This window comes from Mycotypha africana, assembly GCF_025528875.1.
Source record: "Mycotypha africana strain NRRL 2978 chromosome Unknown BDF20scaffold_11, whole genome shotgun sequence".
NCBI lineage: Eukaryota > Fungi > Mucoromycota > Mucoromycetes > Mucorales > Mycotyphaceae > Mycotypha > Mycotypha africana.
In genome coordinates this window covers 662,343-683,306 of record NW_026515735.1, presented here as the reverse complement: position 1 = coordinate 683,306, position 20,964 = coordinate 662,343, and the positions used below count along the sequence as shown (strand labels likewise).

The window sequence follows — 20,964 nt, the reverse complement described above, 5'->3', positions numbered from 1 at the left end:
TGGAAGCGTAGATAAGAACCCTTCCTTGCCATCAAATTACAGATGAAAATAATATGAAGCAAATTGTTGTTACTGAAATATTGTACTATTCGGAGCGCAGTCGCAGTAAAATAATGTATCACAATCGAGTGTATTGAAATTATACAGCAAAACTGTAGTTCTCTGGAACATATTTATTGAGAAAAGCAAAAAGTTACAGATAGGCATCATTATTATTTCCGTTGGCTGCGTTATTGAAATTGTTACGATTATTATTGTTGTTGTTATTGTTCTGATTATTGTTCAAATTGCCTCCAAAACGAAACTGTCTGACATAGACCAAATAACCGACCAGCAGACATAAAATCAATATCAATAGACTTTCGAACAGTTCATCTTCCTCATTGTAGCCGTCCATACTGTAAGATGATTCGGAATGAAAGGGGTCATCATCTGCTAATCTCTCTTGCTCTTCCTTTTCTTTCTGTTTCTTCAATCTATACTGACGTTCCATTTCTTCACCGATGTCGTACTGTTGCTTATTCTTCTGTCGATTAGCTTCTTCTACTTGTTTTCGCACATATTCCGACGATTTCTTGAATTCTGTCATACTATCGCTTTCTCTGCTGTTTTTGTTGGCATCATTATCATATGAGTGAAGTGCAGTACCTACATCGCGCCCAGTAATCCAATTCCAATAGTATTTTATGTACATCCTGATAAGCGATACTTTCACGGGCAGATACGCGTCTTGATCAATATTTAATGCTTGATCATAAGCACGTTTAGCCAAATGAAAATCTTTGGCTACACCAACGCCAGTTTCATACATCCAACCCAGATTCCAGAATGCTAGAGGTGATCCTTGAATTTCGGCTGCTAAACGATAACATGCCGCTGCTTTTTCGAAATTAACAGGCGTGCCGATGCCTTTGTAATAATAGTCACCCAATTTAATACGTGCGTCTATGTTATTTTGATTAGCAGATCGACTCCAGTATATAAAGGCTGACTCTTCCTCATTGATGCCTCGAATGGTATCCTTCCTCTGATGTTTATGCTGTCCATCTATGTCTTCGTCCACTGATCCCAATAAGGGCAGATGATCCAACATTCTTTTGTCTTTGTCTAAAAGATACGCAGCGTTGGATTGCGCGATTTCGTATCCTCTTTCGGCTGCCAGCATGTAATATAAAAGTGCACTCTCTAAATCATCATTTTTATAGGCACTATAAGCTGCTTCAACTGTGGGATTGAGCCAGTCTCCTCTCTCAGCAATTGCTTTATAATACTTCGATATCAGCATGTTAGAAAGACGCTCCTACTTTATTGTTAGCTAAAACAGTTTTCTATCACTTACAGAAACAGCCACAGTACAAGAAGGCCTAGGTATCAAATTTTGTTCATTCATTTGTGCCAAATACCAGTACGCCAACAAGTGTTTTGCATCTGCTGCTTTCGTGAACAACCGTATGGCCAAAGGCAATGTCATTTCTGATTGGGCATACTCTATTGCCAAATTGACCTGAGCATGGGGATTCTCCTGTTCCGCTGCCTTTTTGAAATATTCAATTGCCTTATCTTTATTCTTCACCGCCACACCAGCAATGCCATTCAAATACATTGAACCCAAATTTGTTTGCGAATTCGCATCGCCCAATTCAGCACCGATCTGAAAATAACGAAAGGCTGTCTTCTCATCCACTTTGACACCTTCACCACGCCAATACATTTGACCCAAATAACCAGCCGCTTGTCCCACTGCTTTACTATTTCTCGAAGGAATTTTCCCGCTTGAAGAGGCTTTATCAACAATTTGATGGAAGAAAGTAAATGCTTCATTAAAATTGCGAGGAATATTCCGTGTACCCATATAATAAACCTGACCCAACATGACCTGAGCATCAATATCTTGCTTGGATGCTAAATAACGCCAGTATTGTAAGATCTCTTCAATACTAACAGATTTGTCCGATCCTCCAGCGGATACTGAATGTCGAGATCTTCGTTCGGTCATCATACTTGCACCATAACCGTAAATGCCACCCTCTTCTTCGCTCAGTCGTACTTTTGGTAAGGGAGGGGTTCGACCACCCGGTGGTCCTGACAGATAGTAGTCAATTACTTTACTGGCCACACTTTTGTAGTGGTAAAGAGCATCCTCGCAGGATTTTTCGTTACCAATACCTAAAAGGTAACGATATCCCATTGTCATTTCGGCAGCAATGTCTCCGCCGTGAGCGGCAAATGTATGGTATAGTAATGCTTTCGCTTGATCACGTTGGACAGCATTGCCGATTCCGGTGGCATACATGAAACCGACCATTTGCTGTGCGGTTGCATTGCCTTTGTTTGCTAATGCTTGATAGTGTTCGAAAGCTTGTCGATAGTTTCTTGGATATGTATATTTAGAGAACTAAAAAAATTACATACTGCCATGTTAGTTGAAGGATATTTTCTCTACATCATGACTACCTGGAAAGCTTACAAAATTTAACTCTGCTAGCAATAATAATGCGTCATTATTGTGATATTCTCTAGCTGATCTCTCTAACATGGATATTATTGGCTCAAAATCGGTTCGTTTTTGTAGTTCTAATGCATTTTCTGATGTTGTTGACGATGGTGATGTTGATGTACTTATTGAAGAAGAAGAGGGCGAAGCAGTAGTAGTAGAGGTTGAGCCATCTGTATGCGATGTCCAAACAATATTGGCTATTTTGTGAATGATGTGGTCAGTGACACTCTTCTTTGCTGCTTTCGATGACTTTTTATTATGCAGCTTGTATTTATTTTCGAGTATTTGTAACTGTTTGATAGCCTCATTGTATAAAAATTGGCCTAAGTTTGACATTGCTCTTGTGTCAGCTATTTATCGTGGTTTCAAAACAACTCCTTATCGAAATAGCTCATTTACCGTCATTTTCGCGATGAAGGAACTGTTTCTCTATGGAAGTCGTCACTACCTAAACAAAAATAGAGTGTTAATAATGAATATGGAATGAATGTAGTTCGAATGTTATTACAGTTTGGTCTGGTATTGTCTGTGCTTCAAGTGCATAAACTAATTGGGCGAAGCAACTCAGAAGAAAGGCTGTATGAAAAATGAAATGCTGATGAGCCTTATTGTCTATTGACAATAATCAACCCTATTGTAACCTACGAGTTAAATACGCCACCCGTTTCTTCCAATATATCGGACTATTGTATCGACTCATCTGGTTGCAATGAGCTAAAATGGGAGAAAGACTGAGCCCAACGTTATTGCAGTGATGGCAGATAAAGAAGCGGACAGCTTATCACAGCAACAATCATCACAAAAATTAAAGCAGATACTCTGCTGAGTTCCGAATTATAATGACCAAACTTTGAACGCGTACTGAAATTCCATTGGCCGAACAATCAGCGCTGGAAGCGGCCCGTAATTTCGTAAACAGCTGACTAAGACGATACGAAAAAGGGGCAATTTATGTCAGCCCTGAGAACTGCTGTCTGTGCATTCATAACTCAAAGTTAAAGTCAATACAGTTTAACCTTTTTATTCTACCACTGAATCCGTGTGAATGGTTCGTTAGCTCGAAATATAACAGGCGACTGTGTCTTGTATAAAATAATTCTGCCTTATTGGTACATTTTCTGGTACATTTTCTGGTACATTTTCTGTCAAATAATCTCTTTTCTTACTTTCTTTCCATTCTTTTTCTGCCAATTTGCTTTTTGCAGTTTTGTTCTCAAGACATCATGATTTTGAAGAGTTTAGTTCTAAGTGGATTGTTGAGCATTATCAGTGTTCAAGCTCATGCTGATCACCACCACCACCACCACCACCACGATGATAGCTCTCATCAAGCCATTGGACAAATTCCTATTTCTGGTCCTAGCGAAATGCCACTTTTATTTAACCGCCCCATTTTGGAAAAAGACAGTTACAATCCTTCCTTTGCAGGCATATCAACTTTTGCACACTTACCTTATTTACAATGTTGGGCCGAGGATGCCAATGAAGATTATGATATTGCCGTAATGGGAGCACCTTACGATATCGGTGTCACCTTCAGAACGGGGGCTCGGTTCGGCCCTTCAGCTATTAGAGAAGGCTCTAAGCGTATCAAGGTAGGGGAGAATAAAACTTTGAAAAGAGAACTAATTTGCGGGAGGGACAAGAAATTGATGTTATTATCTACGAACCGCTGACTTACAAGATGTATGATCATAACTCAACCTCTTTTAGGGTTACAACAATGAATTGCACATCAATCCTTTCAAGTCATGGGCGAAAGCAGTTGATTGTGGCGATATACCTTTCGAGCCTTTTGACAGTGGCCATGCTATGTCTCAAATTGAATCACATGCCAAGTACCTACTGACGCGTCCTGCTCGTCCTACTCACTCTCAACTCAACGGCGGAATTCCTCGTTTGATTACTTTAGGTGGCGATCATACCATTTTATTGCCCGTTTTGCGTGCTATGCGTGAGGCACACGGTAGACCCATTGCTGTTGTCCACTTTGACTCTCATTTGGATACATGGGCGCCTGAGATCTACAATGTCAAAGCGCGTGGATCCAAATACAACCATGGTAATCCTCTCTATCATGCTTCTGTCGAAGGATTAACCACCAACGGCACCTCAATGCACGTTGGCATTCGATCCAGTTTATATGATAAGGATGACATTCTGCGCGACGAGCAATTAGGTTTTAAAATGATCAAAGCAAACGATATATTTACATTGGGCGTGGAGGGTATTTCTGAACGTATTAGAGAATATTTGGGATCACCAGAAGAGGTATTGGTGTATTTATCTATTGATATCGATGTTATCGATCCCTCTATGGCCCCCGCCACAGGCACACCAGAAACAGGAGGTTTTCTAACAAGAGAAATGAGATATATTCTACGCAGTTTGTATGGATATAATATTGTGGGTACAGATATTGTCGAAGTGGCGCCTGCCTATGATACACAAGCTCAATTGACATCCTTCCTGGCTGCTGATCTGATTTATGAAATTATGTCTATGATGGTAAAATATGGAGAGGAGCATAAATGAACGAAAAAAGCTGTATATTATTGGTAGTAGAATTCAATATCACACTATAGCTATCCTTTACTAGTAGCTCTTCTGAAATGTATATACATATAAAAAAGTAGCACGTACCAAACGTTCGTTTCTCGATTATGTAAGCTTAGAGTGAGGTTAGGGAGTAGATCAGCATCAGGAAGCTGTCAAAACGCCCACTTCCTCAATCAACTCTTTCTCTGATTTCTTTGATTTCTTTTATGTTCCCATTGAATCTGGCTCCTGAGTATCCTGCCTCCCTTCATCCAGACGCAGGTATTTATCAAATTATTTCTTGGCTGCTTCCGATGATCCATTTTTTTGACCTTTTTTTGCCTGCCTAGTTGACTGAATTACAGAAAAAGAAATTTACTAACCGCTCTATTCATCATTGAGACAGGCCATGACAATTTGTCGTATGATGTTCTTTCCACATGAAGAGCAAAAACCCTCTGCCTCCCTGCGCTTGTTCCATCAGTGATGAGAAAAGACAGCAAAAATGCCTATCAGTTGTTTCCATCATTGAATTCATACCCTCTGCTCACATCATCTTTGACTTTTTGTTGCTGCTGTTTGCCACTAAACAGGCAAGGGTATTGTGTTAGATGTTGAGAAAAGTGGGGTTAGCCAACGAATCTATAGTATGCATTCAAGATTCGTTTTTTCTTGACTAAATTCCCATATTAGGACAGGTCAATTGGGTTATTGACGTTTTGGAATCAAAAGAAAAGAAAGAAAATAAACAAATTAAAAAGTTCGATTGTGAGGCAAGGCTACAGCAGCTTCTATGAAGAAAGGTAATTGCTATAAACAAAAAATTAAAGTATGACTTTACGGAGTGCATAAATAGAAACAACTCGGATTTCCGAATGGAATTTCCACTAAGTCCAACGTTACCTTAATGTGATCACATTTGTATATAAAAATTGGGATTTTTTGTCAATTGCTTGTTTTGTCTTTTGGATATAAAAGAGATCCATTTTTTTCTTCTTCTTGATATCTCCGAACCTTGTTGGATCTTCTTTATCAATACAGCATGCGCCTTTCAACAACACCTGATTCAGTGGCTCTTCTTTACCCGTCTTCGACACATGGTGCAGCTAATCTAACTGGCACTCCTAGTCATACTACAATGAATCATTTTAAGAGAGCAGTAACCAGTATCATCTCCAAGTTACCTCAGCAATCACAAGCTACCAAGAAGTACCGTAAGGTATCACCCGTCATCAAGAACAACAATAGTACCTACATAAAAATAGTCTCAAAGAAGCAGCACCGAGCACCGGTGGCATCCCCACCTTCTTCCCCGCCTTCTTCCCCGCCTCAGCCATCCAATGCTACTAGTTCTTCGGCTATTAGTCGAGAGCATAAAATTTACCGTGATTTGAGGAATTATTACACCAACAATAATAACAGTGCAGCCAACCAACGACAATCAGCGGAAGTTGACCATCAACAACATAGAGTTGAACACCATCAGACTGTTCAGCAATATCAAGATCAACAGCAGACAAGAAAAACGAATCAGTCCTCATCAGTGATAAAAAAAGCAGCCGTACTCAATCGCTGGAAAGAAGGCTCTTCTTCTTTGTCTTGCATTGCACCACCACAATTCATAACACATACTTATATTAGAGACATAAGATCGAATCCAAATCATCTCCGTCTACTAGCCATGACTAATAATTATTGCAGCCAGAACAATACAACGCTAAACCCTGGAAAGATGCATGTCATTCAACGAAGACAGGATCAGTTCGTTTGGGGGAATGGTTCAAGCTTACGTAACGGCCTAACGATAGCAGCTTGATAGACTGACTATCTTTACTACAATTAGCACCAGCTTACACTCTTTGAAACAACAACAACAACAACAACAAATATACCAGTATTTCATATGTACAGATATTTGATATTTTTATTAGTCGTGCCTTTGTGCACAAATGCATACCATTGTTCATTATTTACAGTATTAGTCATTACGTATGTATATGTACAGCTACCCCTTTTCTTTTTTTACTTTTTTGTAAATAGACTCTTTGCTATATGCCCTTTTCACCTTTGCTTGTCAGCCTGATCAAATTTCCCATCGGTGTCATATGCCTACAATATGTTCATGTTAATAATTACATATCTTCTCTTGTAAACACCATCAACCTATATAAACCAAATTACCTTTCTACTCTGCCACTACCAACTAGATCATGCAATAAAAAATCAACATTGAAAGTACATTTATGCAATTTCTTTTGTCTCAAAACCTTTTGTTTTTTTAAATGCAAATTTGTCAGCATTGTACTGATTAGATGATTATATATTAGTAAAACAATACTCACACTTTCCATGATGTCTTTGGTGGCTCTTTTTCTCAATATGTTTAAAATAGATTTTCGGCCATGAAGCAAATTGGTCACAAATGTTCCTTGTTTGGGTACGGAGAACCAGAATAGATCGATTTGAATATTGTGAGGCAACAAAAGGCCAGCTGATACAAGGTGTCTAAAAACACGAATATGTCAGATAGATAGAGTTTATGCTAAGCTTCATTGAAATGAGACTTACGATATCTCTTTGTCTGTCAAACGAAACGTATTGATCAATGTATCTTTGTCAATAGAAATTTTATTATGATCTTTATCCAGTACTATCTTCTGAAATATGTCTATGTGCCAAAAGAGAAAGTAAGATCAAATGCTTTGCTAATCAAACTTTTTGTCAAGTTAATTCTTACTAAAGATATGCGCTTCTTCTTCATTATGTTCTTTTATATAGTCTGCTTTCGACTGATCAATCAAATTACAATAATTGGTTGTTTTCATGATCACATATTCATCTTCCAAGCACCCCATAATAAAAAACTTTTTCCAGCTATTTCTTTGCAAACTCGCTTGCTGCAAGGGAGATAAATGCATTGTTGATAATAAATTAGAAAGTTAAATTGCTATCTGTTCAACCGGATCAAAAAAAAACCTACTATTTCTCTATCTGTCATTGTATTATTCGATAGAATGCTGTAAAGTTGGTGTATAAAGCATAATGGTAAAATGGATTTGGTATTATTTTGAATCAAGTATTCTGCTGTCATAACTGCATCCGAGTGATCTTCGAGATCAAGTTCTTCATTCAGATCGCTAAACTCTTCGTCGTTATGAGTCGTTTGCTGGAGCTGCGCACGCCTTATATGTGTTGAATGCTTTTTTGTTTGGTATACGTCTGGTTTATATACAGCTCCTTGCTGTATGCGGTAGAGCTCTTGTTCCGCAGCGATCCTTTGCCTTCTACGTCTTTGGCTCATCAATGGTGTAGGTTATGTTTAGAAGAAGGGGGAACAATAAGGGAAGAAAAGGAACCAAATCAAATAATTGACGGAGTCAGATTTAGAAGTGAAATTCATGCCAGAAAAATGCCTCATAGGGTTAAATTGTTTGAGACCCAAACAATAGAAAACAGTGGCAAAAAATATTCCATTCACCACGAAAGCACCATGCGGTTACATTGGAAGATTAAAATCTCACTGAAAAGATAATGCACATAAAGCTGCCGTAATAGAATAAATGACAGTAGCAAAAGCAATTCAACATTAGATGGCATCACAGGGAGCTATCACCTTCCAAATTTCGAAAAATTAGTAGGTGAATTGTAATGAGCGTTTACATAAGTGTGCAAAAAAGTAACCCAAGAAATTGCTTGCCTATTCCACAGTATGCCACAATAAAACAGAATGAATTTTTGCGCGGTTGTCGATCACCATGGCATTACTGATCTCTTTCTCACAACTGTGTATATCATTCGATGATAATGTGACTTGCTTTGCAACAGGAACAATACCATGGCCAGACAAACTATATAGCATCGCGTCTCTCTTTTGGATTTATGATCCAGTAAGCTGCCGTCTATCTTCAATTTTCCGTGGGTTTCATTGTGTTTAAGAGTCAAATTTCTCTCTGTACGGAAAAGCTATTTGTAATCCGTTTTCTGTTTTGGTGGGGTAAAGGAAACCTTATTGGTCATCCGAAATTGGGCTATTTCTTTTTTTTTTTTTAATTTTTTGATCTTCAACATCTTTCTTGTAACTTTATTATATCTTACCTACATTCCTATTTTTTTTTTATTAGTATACCAGATGAAAACATTTACAGTGGAGGAAGTGAAAGCCCATAATAGGCCGGATGACTGTTGGATCATCGTGGACGGCAAGGTTTTTGACGTTACAAAATTCTTGAATGATCATCCTGGAGGAAAGAAAGTTCTTGTAAAGGTAGCAGGTACTGATGCTACTAAGCAATTCAATACATTTCATAACGAAGCTATTATGCAACGTTCCGGGTTACCCTTACAAATTGGTATCATTGAAACCGCTACAAATAAGTCAAAGCAGGAATTAAAAGTTCAGCAGAATTCTTCCACGAGAAAGCAAACAGACGACGTCAAAACGACAGCTTCTACTACTATATTAAGCAATAAAGATACCAAATTTGGCGATGGTCTTCCTTACGGAGATCCTACCTGGTATCAAGGATGGAACAGGTATATTAAATAAGTGAATTGAGCTGCTGACAGCAAAAAGGACTTTCGGCCTCGATTTATTCATTCAGTCATTGAAATATTGTTGATAGTCCTTATTACAATGAATCTCATGCCAAGCTTCGCAGAGTGATACGTGCATGGGTTGATAAGGAAATCGCACCCTTCTGTCATGAATGGAGTGAAAATAAAGAAATTCCTCGCAGCGTGCTGAAGCAAGCTGCTAAGGTTGGTTTCTTGGCTGCTGCCTCTGGTGCAGGTACGAATTCTAAAATGGCTTCTTTGCTGCCCTATGGTTTGCCTGCTGGTATCTCTTCTGAAGAATTTGATATTTTCCACGAGTTCATTTGTGTAGACGAACTGTCCCGAGCTGGTTCTGGCGGCCTTGTTTGGGTAGATCATCTCCCATTATCAACAATTATATTTGTATTGTTCGCATACTAACTGTAAATCTTTTCATTCTTTGTGTTTTGATTCTAGGCCTTACAAGGCGGTCTTTCCATTGTACGTAAAAATGTGCTTGATTCTTCACTGTTTGACATAGTTTCAGACGTAACTAATCCATAAGCCCATCTGCTGACAATTCCCATCCGTGTTTAGGCTCTTCCTCCAGTTATGAACTTTGCTAATGAGGAATTGAAGAAACGTATTGTACCTGAATGTTTAGCAGGCGATAAAGTCATTGCACTTTGTATTACTGAGCCAAGCGCTGGCTCTGACGTTGCAAATTTAGCTACCACAGCCAAAGATACGGGAGACTTTTTCTTATTAAACGGTGAAAAGAAATGGATCACTCAAGGCGCTTATGCTGATTATTACGTCGTTGCCTGTAGAACAGGATCGGAAGCTGATGGCATGGCTGGCATCTCCTTATTGTTGGTTGAACGCAGCTTTGAAGGTGTGAGTGCTCGACAAATGGATTGTCAAGGCATGTGGGGCTCAGGAACCAGTTATGTTGTTTTCGAAGATGTAAAAGTGCCTAAAACTCACTTGATTGGCAAATTGAACGAAGGCTTCAAATATATAATGCACAACTTTAACCATGAACGTCTTGGTATCATCATGCAAGCGAGTCGTTTCTCTCGTGTCTGCATTGAGGAAGCGCTCAAGGTAAGCGACATTAGAGAATGAAAGAAATTAGCTTAATCGTGTCCATGACTGAATAACTTGTCGTTTTTCATTGAATAATTAGTATGCTTTAAAGCGAAAGACGTTTGGCCAGCGTTTAGTGGATCATGCTGTTCTTAGAAACAAGTTAGGTCATATGATCCGGCAATGTGAAGCCACTCATTCCTGGCTTGAAAGTATTTTGTTCCAGTGTAAGACACTTCCTGCTGAAACGCAAGCAATGACATTGGCTGGTCCTATCGCCCTCTTGAAAGCACAAAGTACACAAACATTCGAATACTGTGCTAGAGAGGCTGCTCAAATATTTGGTGGTTTAGCTTATACCCGCGGTGGTCAAGGGGAAAAGGTTGAGAGACTGTATCGTGAAGTTCGTGCTTATGCTATCCCCGGTGGTTCGGAAGGTGAGTTTATTTTTAACTGATAAAACAATATCATCACTTTAAGTTTGTCACGTCAATTCACTTCTAACCATTATGCCTATTTCTTCACATTCAAAATAGAAATTATGCTTGACCTTGGTGTTCGCCAAGCTGTAAAAAAATGTGCCAAATTATAGATTAAAATGGAATGAATTTTTAGATATGCTACTGATTTAAATAAAGGTCTTTTTCAAAGATGAACTCAAAGATGAACTGATCAAGAAAGGGATCCCTCCATCAAGGACATAAAAATGAAGAGTAAAGCTCAATAGAAATAGTATGACCCACGGCTCAGAGTCGGGAACATTTTCCTAATTACCAAAAAGCGACGAATGAGCCAATGGACATGTATTATGCAGTTCAAGACGCGTACGTCCCATTATGAGGTAGAGTGGTAGTTTGAACTGCACCAAGTCAAAGCGTCAGAGAGTCAGAGAGTCAGAGAGAGAGTCAGAGTCAGAGAGAAACACGGATAGCGCCTTGACTTCAAAATGGTCTTGTTGCGAGCTTCAACTTTTCAATGATTAGTTGCTTTTCGTTCAAATCCCAGGCGGTCAATCTCAATAATTCAGTTTTTGTTGCATCGGGACGTATGATGGATAGCAAATCAGCTTAGACTTTGCAAGGTATATCAAGTTGCTGGGAAAGCATAACAGACAGAATGAACATATCTGGTCGCCCCTTGCAAGGAACATCAAAAGTCGGTATATTGCTCTTGAACTGAGTACTTTTCTGAAGATTCTCTGCAGCTCAACATTTAGGCTAAAATTGATACACGGCGATCATTAGAGTTTTGAAGCTGTAGCTGTCCTTTTTCCCGTCCCAAAAAACAAGCCTCAAAAGCATAGTCAAAATGACGTTGAGCACCATTTCTTTGCATCATGTTTTGTTTGACAGCAAATAAATTATGGTTAGTAAAAAGGGAATTGCAAATTGTCAGCTTGTATATTGGGAACAAGCGTACTGGAATTAGGAAGAAACACTCCGCAGCGTTCAAGCTGACCTATCAAATTCAGCTGCCAGCCATGAAGCAAGCAGTCTTCTCCCATGCTCGATTAAGCTTAAATCCCAGGCCTTTTTTGTCCTCTTAAAAATCTCCATCTTTTTTTTTTTTTTTTTTTTTTTTTATCTACACCTTTAACAAATTACATTCAATTCTATAATAAAAATATGGCTCAACAAGCTAAGCAAGCAGCACAAAAATTAGGAGGCATGATGCCCAACGGTAAAGGCGTTGCAGGTGGTCTTGGTGCCCTTGCTGTTATCGGTGCTTTGGGTTATGGTGTTAATGCGTCACTTTTCAACGGTAAGTCATTGCAGTATGTTAATTAGTCATGACCGGGGTAAAATGTCGACTTTGTTAGCTGATGAACGAACCCAATCTATACTATTACTATTTATGCTACCTACAGTTGATGGTGGTCATAGAGCTATCAAGTATACTCGTCTTTTCGGTGTACAAGATAAAGTATATAACGAAGGTACTCATTTCATGATCCCATGGTTTGAGACCCCCGTCATTTACGATGTTCGTGCAAAGCCTCGTAACGTCGGTTCCTTGACTGGTACAAAAGGTAATTTATACAATACACTCAAAGACAAAACAAAAATCGATGTAATTTTTATGGAAACGGTGGAGGAATGGGAGTAATACTGTAAAGATTGGAGAACAATTTTGACAGTTAGAGAATCTGAGAGTGATAGAAACTCAAAATTCAAATGGCACATCGTAGTAACTTTATTTTTCTTTCTTCTGTTGTTATCAACGTTACCATTTCTGTTCAATCACAGATTTGCAAATGGTCAATATCACTTGTCGTGTACTTTCAAAACCTCGCATTGATCAACTTGCTACTGTCTACCGTACACTCGGCCAAGACTATGATGAACGTGTACTTCCTTCCGTTGTGAATGAAGTGCTCAAATCAGTAGTTGCTCAATTCACCGCCTCGCAACTTATTACACAGCGTGAACGTGTCTCTCGTCTTGTTCGCGAGAACTTAGTTCGTCGTGCTTTGCGTTTCAATATTATTTTGGATGATGTTTCTATTACTCACGTCGGTTTCTCGCCTGTTTTCGAAAGTGCTGTTGAAGCTAAGCAAATTGCTCAACAAGATGCTCAACGTGCAGCCTTCATTGTTGATAGAGCTCGTCAAGAAAAGCAATCCATCATTGTTCGCGCTCAAGGTGAAGCAAAGTCTGCTGAATTGATTGGTGAAGCTATTGAAAATAAGCCTGGTTTCTTGGAATTGAAGAGAATTGAAGCTGCTCGTGAAATTGCTGGTGTTATCTCAAGATCTGGCAATAAGGTCATGCTTGACTCTGATACTTTATTACTCAATGTCAATACTAAAAGCAATAGCAGCAGCAGTGACAAGAATTAAGTAATTTGACAACTGTGTATAACCTTTGTAACAACAATATGTCTATAATTTAATCCGCCTATCTTTCTTTTCCTCCCCTTTCTACGTAATCAGAGAAGAAACACATCATGATTCTGTATACTAGAAGGTTTCTATTATATATATCTTTGAAAGCAATTGATGACTCTTGCTTGCATCAAACTTTGGCAATAAAAATAATAAATCTAGAAGCAACATACGAATCCTTTTGAAAAATTAAAGCAAAAACCAGTCCTGATTTGGAGGAACGTTTCTGTAAGACCTTTGAAAGAAGCAGTGATGTGAGGATATAAAGCCCTTGATTTTTATGGTTTTTGTGGTAACCTCTCACAGCGCGCCCAAGCCATTTCCCATGTATCACCATCTCTGTGTAGGTTTTTTAGTTGTGTGGTACTTGCAAAAATTCATTGTTTCAGAATTTGAGCCGTTGCATACATGGTATGTCGTATATTTTTGAGGTTTCTTGAGTAAATATCATCATGAACTCTTTTTTTTTTCTGGTGATGAAGAGGCATTTGACTGGTGTACATAGGAGGACGTATGGGAAATTAAGGGATCACAGGCAAGAATTTGCTCGATGACATATAATCAGGATTACTGCAGGCTTTACTTTTCCAAGGGACCGAAGCTTTTTTTTTTTTTTTTTCTGTACTTTGCTGCTAAGCGTTAGAGTAAATTACCGAATCGAGGAATAAAACCACAATTAGTTTTGTTTCTCGACACTTTTTGTGTCTACGTAGACTAATGTCAGATGCTATCAATGAGAAACATTGCCTTGGTTCTGAACAGGAAGGGTATGCGTTTTGAAGTGCTCTATGTCCCTCTCTTTCCATCTCTTCTAACCGTTTTATGCGTGCGTACGAAAAAAGTAAAAGCTAACGGAAGCGGTGTAACTCAAATGATCCCGATAAAGCACAACCGAAGTGGCCCATTCAGACTTAACAGCATTAAGAACGAACAGTAAACTTTCTCTCTGTGGCCAATATCTCATTGCTCGGAACAGCTTTAAATTGAATCCTGCCTTTTCTTTGTAGAATATCTTTTTTCTTTGTATTCTTAACTCGAATTTGTTCTGTTAACAACAATATATACTTCTTGTCTGTAAAAACTCAATATCAAAAGAAATGGATAAACTATTACTTGGCACCAAAACCTCTCGACGTAAACGTAGCGTCTGCTCATGGAAAAGAAACAATTTACGTACAGATATGGACAGTAATAGCAGCGACTTGATAGAATATCCACCTGGTCCAATAAAGATTGTACCCTCATGGAACCCTGTCAATAGACAGGAGAAACCACCTTATTCTTATGCAACCATTATTGGCCACGCTATATTAGCAAGTGTAGAAAGAAAGCTTACCTTACATGAGATCTACGTTTGGATAACAGAAAACTATCCTTTTTATACAAACGAATCTCAAGGCTGGCAGGTAATATTGTCATACGCATTGTTGTAAATGTAGGCTTTATGGTTGTTGACGGGAGTTGCTTTGCTTTCCATTTGTAGAACTCCATAAGACATAATTTGTCTTTGCATAAATCTTTTGTAAAGATAGATCGCGATGCAAAGGCCAACACTCCACCTCGAAAAGGTTGCTATTGGACTATCAAAGCGGGCAAAGAACAATTTTTTATTGATAACTTACAGAAACCAGTCAACTCCTCTCGACGACAAGAGCATTCAATGGCAGAAATATTGTCATCCCATCGTACTGTGAATGGAAAGAGAGAAGTCATTAGCCGCCGCACTTCTTCAACGGCAACAGCCAAACTGCTCTACAGTCAGCAACATCAACGGCAGTACGTGTCTGCTCTCTCTTCTTCTTCAGGCTCGCTGGAGACAGTGTCATCATTAAACAGCATTACTAAGAACGGTTCTCGTGCAACAAGGACTGATTTCTCTAGTACTACTTCAACTGCTACCATCACAGCAGATAATACTTCTTCTACTTTAAATGCGACTCCGGAATCCGAACCTCACACTATCTCAACATCATCATCCTCATCATCCGCATCATCCACATCATCAGACCATCTCTCTTCTTATTCTTCGTACTCCTCTTCGTCCTCTTCTCCAATAACCAATTCCCCTACTTACCATCAACTGTTATGTAACGTTCCTGAAACAATATCCATGTCATACAGTGTTTATCCCGAACATAGCACAGAGTTATTTGGCGATCAGCATAACGATTTTATCTATCCTAGTTCGTCTGGCGCTTATTCAGATAATGATTTGATGTCGAATGGCACCAGCACCGTTACTACTCCAACCAAGAACTATTACTATAATACAGCAGCCACTTATTTTACAACCGATAACAGTAGTTGCTATGATAGCCATCCTCCGTCTCTTTCTCCTTGTGATGGTTGTTCTACGACTTCCTCCTTTCCCGAAAGCCAGACGCTTAGCTATCCTCATAATACCGGCACTTTAATGTGTACTAGGTCACCGGGTACGACTACCACTAGCAGCAGTTACAATAACCATTATCGACATCATCGACTTTATCAAGCGCCATCAGCATCAGCAGCAGTATATCCCTTAAATACAATTACAAGAACAAGAGATCAACTATCTACGGCACTTTGTGATTACAACAGAAAGATAATGCTGCCTTCTTCAGATAGTCTCGTGTCAAATGGAAATACAACTTTCCACAGCAAGCTCAATTGTTATCACAATGAATTGAAATCCCCGTATTCAATAGACTTATTTTTACAACCGCAACAATCCCCATTTCTGATGGATAGCCATAACATGTATGGTTCGTTTCATCGTTGAAATCACTACAACACATAAATCCAACCTCAGAATTTCCTAATTGTTCGAAGTTTACTATTAGAATGTCCCCCTTGAAAGTGGGAGACTTTTTGAGAAGCACACACACTCTCTAGTATATAGTCTATGCCTTTTTCCAATTATCAACGTTTATCTTTATTATATTCATTTTTTCGAACTTGCATATTCCCTTTATTTATTTCTTCCTTATTTTGTTGCTTTAAAATAAATAAAAAAAGGAAGCCCATGATCTTTCCTATTCTTAAGCTTTGGGTTATCTTTGGGCTGTATTGTAAACAAAAGATAGCTACACCAAGCCTACTGTTGGCTTGTGCATATGTGTCTAAGGTTTTGTGTGTGTGTGTGTGTTTGCGTATATGCGTAGCAGACACCACCTTTAGGCAAGTTTATACTTTGTGTTCGAACTTTTTGCTCTCCAGGTGATTACTACTAAAGATAGTATAATTGAAATTTCAGAGTTTAATAGATTTTTCTTGTTCCCAAGTGCAGTATAGATCATAGGTAATACAGTATTTCAACTTTCCAATTTAAAATAGTCAAAGATTTTATTGGACACTAAAGTATTATCATTTCAGTAGTATGGTCCAAATACCGAATATTGTATGATGTAAAAATGGACGTTATTTTTAAGGTCTTTTTCTTTTCGGTAAAGTAAACGCATACGGACTTGAACCTAAAGTCATATCCATTTATGATGACTCGTGTATTTCCCGCTTTTCTCTTTCTCTTTTTTAGGAAACAGTGAGAGAGAAAAGAAAGGGAAAAGTCGATTAATGTCATACCAACGTATGACAACCACTCCTTTGAAAAGAAAAAAAGAAAAGAGATATGGATTAGAACTGATGGAAGAATTTCGAAGATAGCTGGATGGAACTCATCAAAAGCTATGTAACAATAATGGGTACACCTTTGAACGATCGAGGACATTTCAATCAAATCAGTTATTGTCTTCCATCTTTATTATATAAAGCATCAAAAGGACTGCCATAACGATGGGATCATGCAAATAACTGATGATGACACTTTGTCGAGGATTGTGCGGATGAACACCAGACGACTAAAATGGATATATTGAAAAATAGCTTCAAGGTTCTAAGTTATTTAAAGTTGTTTTCTGTGAAACTTTACATCAAACGAACGCGCAGAAATCGCGGGAATGAGATTAGCTCTCCACTGCACGGATCATCTCAGATTGAAACTAATATTTTATCAAAGTAAACCATCTAAGCTTCAATTTACAGAAAACAAAGAAGGACTTTAAATGAACGATCCTTATTCATGACAACAGTCATTTAATATATAGATATATAAAGTAACAGATTTAGCGTTTAAAAAACATATTATGATAATAGTAATAACTTAAAGTAATGTATATGTATTCTCACTTAGTATTTATTCTGATCGCTATTTTTCTTGTCATCTATACGATTGTCCAGGAAGGAAACGCCAATGTGGGATAGCATCCCCAACTTGATGATAGGCAAATCAAATTGAATCGGCTTGAAATCACGTAAAGAAGTTAACGATTCCATTGTAGAAAGGCTCTGCTCTGTATCATTGAGTGGTATTTTCATAATCAAAGAAGAAGTAGACTGAGCTGACATGTAAGATATGGAATCAGAAGGTGTCGGTGATAACGGTATACACTGGGGTTGGTAATAATTACTATGGCGAGGGACGTATGTGTTCAATAAGTGGTTGCTGTCATGGGTTAGCTTTAATCCAAGAATTTGCTCTTCGTAATCCTCTTCTTCCTCCAGCTCTTCGTGTATAATATATTTCCTACTGTCATCATACTTGTCTTCTGGTATGATCTTATTTTTGCTATGTGCATGGCTACTTTGTAAGGTGTAACTATTGATTGGCTTCATTATGTTACTGTTGTTATCTGAGGCAACTATGGTCGAGAGAGATGAGCGATTGTACAAATTGCTATTTGACAAAAGTGTTCCTTGAGAAAATCGAGATGGGGGCGCTTCGATGGTGAAGATAGTAGTTGGAGGTATAGGAGACCGAATTAAATTTAATAATGTGGCGAACAGGGCCAACAACCAACAACCGACGACGGCAAAAGCTGAATAGAATAAAATGCGCTTACTATTACATTCTATTCGACAATCTTTCAAAAAGTATATATTCGCTTTTTTACCTAGTATTAATCCTGTATCGAACACTTTACATATGATATTGGTATTGTATGGTTGAAGTGAATTGGGAAATCTACAAGGCGATGAAGACTCTTTATAACGATATGAGTTCATCCGTTTGTATATATACTTTAACGTGCTTTACCAAAAATGTAGTTTTATAAGTACCTTGTGAATGAGTCAAGATAACAGAGCATGCTACTGTCCATAGAGCAATTGATATCACTGATAGGATGACTTGGGTGGCTGATATCCATTTAGGTGGACAAAGCGACTGTTTCGTTTTCCTCATTTGTATATACAAGTACAAATACAGACAGAAGTAGACGGTTGAACCAACAAATGAAACTGAGCCCAAAATCAGTAAAGCATAGTCAGAAAGACTCATTTTGCCATGTACAAATGCTTGCTGTTGCTGCTCTGTTGGTTGTCGAGACTGGTGCTTTAAAAGATAGAGTGCTATTGCATTTAATATGACAACGGACATGCTGGTCCATTGAAGCAATACGAGTATTGTCAAATGAAGCGCTGACTCTTTTCGAGCCCTTGACATTTGTTCACAGGTGCTTTCAAGTCAAGTGAAAAAAGAAAGATTAGAGTACAGTAACCCTAGAATACCAAAAAAATAAGAAGGAAAAGGAAAGGCAAGGAAGAAAGGTAAAAGTTTGTAGTAGTTCGTGTAAATGTCTATAGTAAAGAAGAGTATACTCTTTAACATGTTATTAACAAATCAAAAGAAAAAATAATCATCCCTACATTTCATAAATTAAAAATATGGGCATTCTTTCCCTTGCATCATTAGAGTCATTTTATGGCTATAAGATAAAAAACCAATAATCTTTTTTTTTTTTCTAATGTTTCAGTGCTTGTAAACATAACTTGTATAAAGTGCACATTCGGTTTTTAGTAATTGAATCTTCATCAAGTCGTTTGCTTTTCGATCAGCAGCAGTGCAAAGTGCCACCGCACGGGCTTTCTCCAATTCAATTTCATGTGCTCCAATTCAAAAGCCCCTACATTTCGTAGATGTCTACCCCTCCCCACCCCCTCTGTATTTTTTGCGAGTTGACATGGCTCACATAATCCCTTGAACGCTAACAAATAGAACGGGCTCTAAAGTGAATGGATAATCGAACTTTGCCCTTTTTTACAACGCATTTTAGGAAAGGAAAACAGTTATCCCATTGACTATACGCCTGCAACCTTAGAATGATCTTGGATACTCTACCGTTTGTCATCCATTTGTCACTCCGCACACATCACACGACTTTTATTGTAAGTGGCGGTACCGCATTTTCTGTAACGCATGAAAAGGATTCTGGGGCTCTCTTTATCTTTTTACGTAATTAAAGGATACTTTTCTAGCCTTACAACAATCATATTTATGTCTACTATCTCTCCATCAAAATTAGCGGCTATAGTTGCTTATCGCAACCTTTTAAGGACTCAAAAACAAGTATTTGCAGGTACGAAAAATAAAATTTGCTCGTCCAAACTTTAAGGAAAAGACTTGTAACAGTCAGTTAACGTAACTAGGTGACTTAAAGGCGATTCAAGGTATTTTGCAATATGGAGCCAATACATTTTGACAGTTGAAAGTTGTAATTTAACCTCATTCAAAATAGCTGCGAGAAAAGAAACACATTCACGGTTTATGCAGTATAAAGATGAGACAAATGTTGACATTTTAGATGAGGTGCGATGGCATTGACTTTGAATAAGCCATGAACGTCAGTTATTAACGAAGATTTCTTTCCTTTTCTATCTTTGGAATTAGAAACTGAAACTAGCTGACCAAGTCGCTTCATTATTAAGGCAGAATGGCGTTAAAGCAGTCAGAGAAGGCGAGGGAAGTGCACCAGGTAATGCCTGACATATTTCTTTAAAGCATTCAAACGATAAGTCATCGGATGAACGAAGCTAACCCCTTTCTTCATCGGATAACAGAGCTTAAAATCAAAGGTGAAAAAGGCAGCATAAAATTCGGTGATGTCCCACTTCATGCAAAAGAAAAAGTTTGATTCCAGCCAGCAACAACAATACCAAAAAAAAATATATACTCTTTTTGATGGGACAAAAACGTTAAATTTATAATAAATCGTCCGTATACTAACAGTGCGTTGAATAAACAAATAAATAACATTGAGATTGAGGATTACTTATCATTTTAGAATAAGGAAAGGAAACGCGAGAGAGAGTCTTGTCATGATGAATACCATGAAAAGAGATATGCAGTTCGACATAGAAGAAGCTTTTCGTCAATGTTACTCACCGGTCAAAGCGTTATGAATTATTGGAAGTTTTCAAACAGGCCTTCTACGAATACACCTTATTTCATACTTTATCACATTGTTTCAATGGGTTTTGACTGCAAAGCTATATAAATAGCTCTTCTGAGTTTGAAAAAATGATCTTTCTATACACTATACATTTCAAGGTCAATGAAATTACGAAAATGCCATTGGTGTAACTGAAATAAAGTATTTAATTTCATATG

At 38.1% G+C, this 20,964-nt stretch overlaps 9 protein-coding genes across 9 annotated transcripts; 6 read left to right on the top strand and 3 right to left on the bottom strand.

Moving 5' to 3' along the window:
* Positions 1 to 193: 193 nt before the first annotated feature.
* Positions 194 to 2,833, bottom strand: BDF20DRAFT_916506 (uncharacterized protein; the record flags this gene model as incomplete). Its single annotated transcript, XM_053084463.1, has 3 exons — positions 194 to 1,270; positions 1,340 to 2,395; positions 2,468 to 2,833. The coding sequence occupies 3 exons, from the start codon at positions 2,831 to 2,833 to the stop codon at positions 194 to 196; spliced, it is 2,499 nt and encodes an 832-aa protein (XP_052932341.1).
* Positions 2,834 to 3,864: 1,031 nt separating this feature from the next.
* BDF20DRAFT_827367 (agmatinase) lies at positions 3,865 to 5,032 on the top strand (the record flags this gene model as incomplete). The annotated part of the gene is made up of 2 exons (XM_053078159.1): positions 3,865 to 4,092; positions 4,211 to 5,032. The coding sequence occupies 2 exons, from the start codon at positions 3,865 to 3,867 to the stop codon at positions 5,030 to 5,032; spliced, it is 1,050 nt and encodes a 349-aa protein (XP_052932340.1).
* An 813-nt stretch (positions 5,033 to 5,845) lies between these two features.
* Positions 5,846 to 6,983, top strand: BDF20DRAFT_893323 (uncharacterized protein). The gene has a single exon (XM_053082342.1). The coding sequence runs from the start codon at positions 6,078 to 6,080 to the stop codon at positions 6,849 to 6,851; it is 774 nt and encodes a 257-aa protein (XP_052932339.1). The 5' UTR covers positions 5,846 to 6,077; the 3' UTR covers positions 6,852 to 6,983.
* Positions 6,968 to 8,336, bottom strand: BDF20DRAFT_924613 (serine-threonine protein kinase 19-domain-containing protein; the record flags this gene model as incomplete). The annotated part of the gene is made up of 6 exons (XM_053084691.1): positions 6,968 to 7,144; positions 7,217 to 7,302; positions 7,378 to 7,540; positions 7,604 to 7,703; positions 7,773 to 7,932; positions 8,016 to 8,336. 6 exons carry the CDS (start codon positions 8,334 to 8,336, stop codon positions 7,084 to 7,086), a joined length of 891 nt encoding a protein of 296 aa, XP_052932338.1. The 3' UTR covers positions 6,968 to 7,083.
* A 755-nt stretch (positions 8,337 to 9,091) lies between these two features.
* Positions 9,092 to 11,249, top strand: BDF20DRAFT_980776 (acyl-CoA dehydrogenase/oxidase; the record flags this gene model as incomplete). Its single annotated transcript, XM_053085123.1, has 6 exons — positions 9,092 to 9,568; positions 9,658 to 9,958; positions 10,046 to 10,069; positions 10,166 to 10,675; positions 10,758 to 11,094; positions 11,194 to 11,249. The coding sequence occupies exons 1-6, from the start codon at positions 9,165 to 9,167 to the stop codon at positions 11,247 to 11,249; spliced, it is 1,632 nt and encodes a 543-aa protein (XP_052932337.1). The 5' UTR covers positions 9,092 to 9,164.
* A 992-nt stretch (positions 11,250 to 12,241) lies between these two features.
* BDF20DRAFT_893289 (prohibitin-2) lies at positions 12,242 to 13,741 on the top strand. Its single transcript, XM_053082341.1, has 3 exons — positions 12,242 to 12,418; positions 12,525 to 12,686; positions 12,904 to 13,741. Exons 1-3 carry the CDS (start codon positions 12,283 to 12,285, stop codon positions 13,494 to 13,496), a joined length of 891 nt encoding a protein of 296 aa, XP_052932336.1. The 5' UTR covers positions 12,242 to 12,282; the 3' UTR covers positions 13,497 to 13,741.
* Positions 13,742 to 14,722: 981 nt separating this feature from the next.
* BDF20DRAFT_827350 (uncharacterized protein) lies at positions 14,723 to 15,126 on the top strand (the record flags this gene model as incomplete). Its single annotated transcript, XM_053078155.1, has 2 exons — positions 14,723 to 14,947; positions 15,025 to 15,126. Coding segments are annotated over 2 exons (327 nt in total), but the record flags the coding sequence as incomplete, so codon positions are not given.
* Positions 15,127 to 17,647: 2,521 nt separating this feature from the next.
* BDF20DRAFT_145199 (uncharacterized protein) lies at positions 17,648 to 19,431 on the bottom strand. Its single transcript, XM_053074785.1, has 4 exons — positions 19,224 to 19,431; positions 18,636 to 19,154; positions 18,470 to 18,559; positions 17,648 to 18,394 (listed from the first exon to the last, which is right to left on the bottom strand). The coding sequence occupies exons 2-4, from the start codon at positions 19,018 to 19,020 to the stop codon at positions 17,706 to 17,708; spliced, it is 1,164 nt and encodes a 387-aa protein (XP_052932334.1). The 5' UTR covers positions 19,021 to 19,154; positions 19,224 to 19,431; the 3' UTR covers positions 17,648 to 17,705.
* Positions 19,432 to 19,794: 363 nt separating this feature from the next.
* BDF20DRAFT_893276 (uncharacterized protein) lies at positions 19,795 to 20,688 on the top strand. Its single transcript, XM_053082340.1, has 4 exons — positions 19,795 to 19,933; positions 20,004 to 20,024; positions 20,093 to 20,163; positions 20,245 to 20,688. The coding sequence occupies exons 1-4, from the start codon at positions 19,852 to 19,854 to the stop codon at positions 20,338 to 20,340; spliced, it is 270 nt and encodes an 89-aa protein (XP_052932333.1). The 5' UTR covers positions 19,795 to 19,851; the 3' UTR covers positions 20,341 to 20,688.
* The last annotated feature ends 276 nt before the right edge of the window (positions 20,689 to 20,964 follow it).

Excerpts from the sequence above, each read along its gene's own strand:
- BDF20DRAFT_893323 (XM_053082342.1), top strand. The coding sequence starts at position 6,078 with ATGCGCCTTTCAACAACACCTGATTCAGTGGCTCTTCTTTACCCGTCT.
- BDF20DRAFT_893289 (XM_053082341.1), top strand. The coding sequence starts at position 12,283 with ATGGCTCAACAAGCTAAGCAAGCAGCACAAAAATTAGGAGGCATGATG. Across the intron at positions 12,419-12,524 it reads TAATGCGTCACTTTTCAACG|TTGATGGTGGTCATAGAGCT; the intron begins GTAAGTCATTGC and ends TGCTACCTACAG. Across the intron at positions 12,687-12,903 it reads TTCCTTGACTGGTACAAAAG|ATTTGCAAATGGTCAATATC; the intron begins GTAATTTATACA and ends GTTCAATCACAG.
- BDF20DRAFT_145199 (XM_053074785.1), bottom strand. The coding sequence starts at position 19,020 with ATGTCAAGGGCTCGAAAAGAGTCAGCGCTTCATTTGACAATACTCGTA. Across the intron at positions 18,560-18,635 it reads TATCTTGACTCATTCACAAG|AGTCTTCATCGCCTTGTAGA; the intron begins GTACTTATAAAA and ends ATCGTTATAAAG. Across the intron at positions 18,395-18,469 it reads CGATACAGGATTAATACTAG|CTTTTGCCGTCGTCGGTTGT; the intron begins GTAAAAAAGCGA and ends TATTCTATTCAG.
- BDF20DRAFT_893276 (XM_053082340.1), top strand. The coding sequence starts at position 19,852 with ATGTCTACTATCTCTCCATCAAAATTAGCGGCTATAGTTGCTTATCGC. Across the intron at positions 20,025-20,092 it reads TGACTTAAAGGCGATTCAAG|CTGCGAGAAAAGAAACACAT; the intron begins GTATTTTGCAAT and ends CATTCAAAATAG. Across the intron at positions 20,164-20,244 it reads ATGTTGACATTTTAGATGAG|AAACTGAAACTAGCTGACCA; the intron begins GTGCGATGGCAT and ends CTTTGGAATTAG.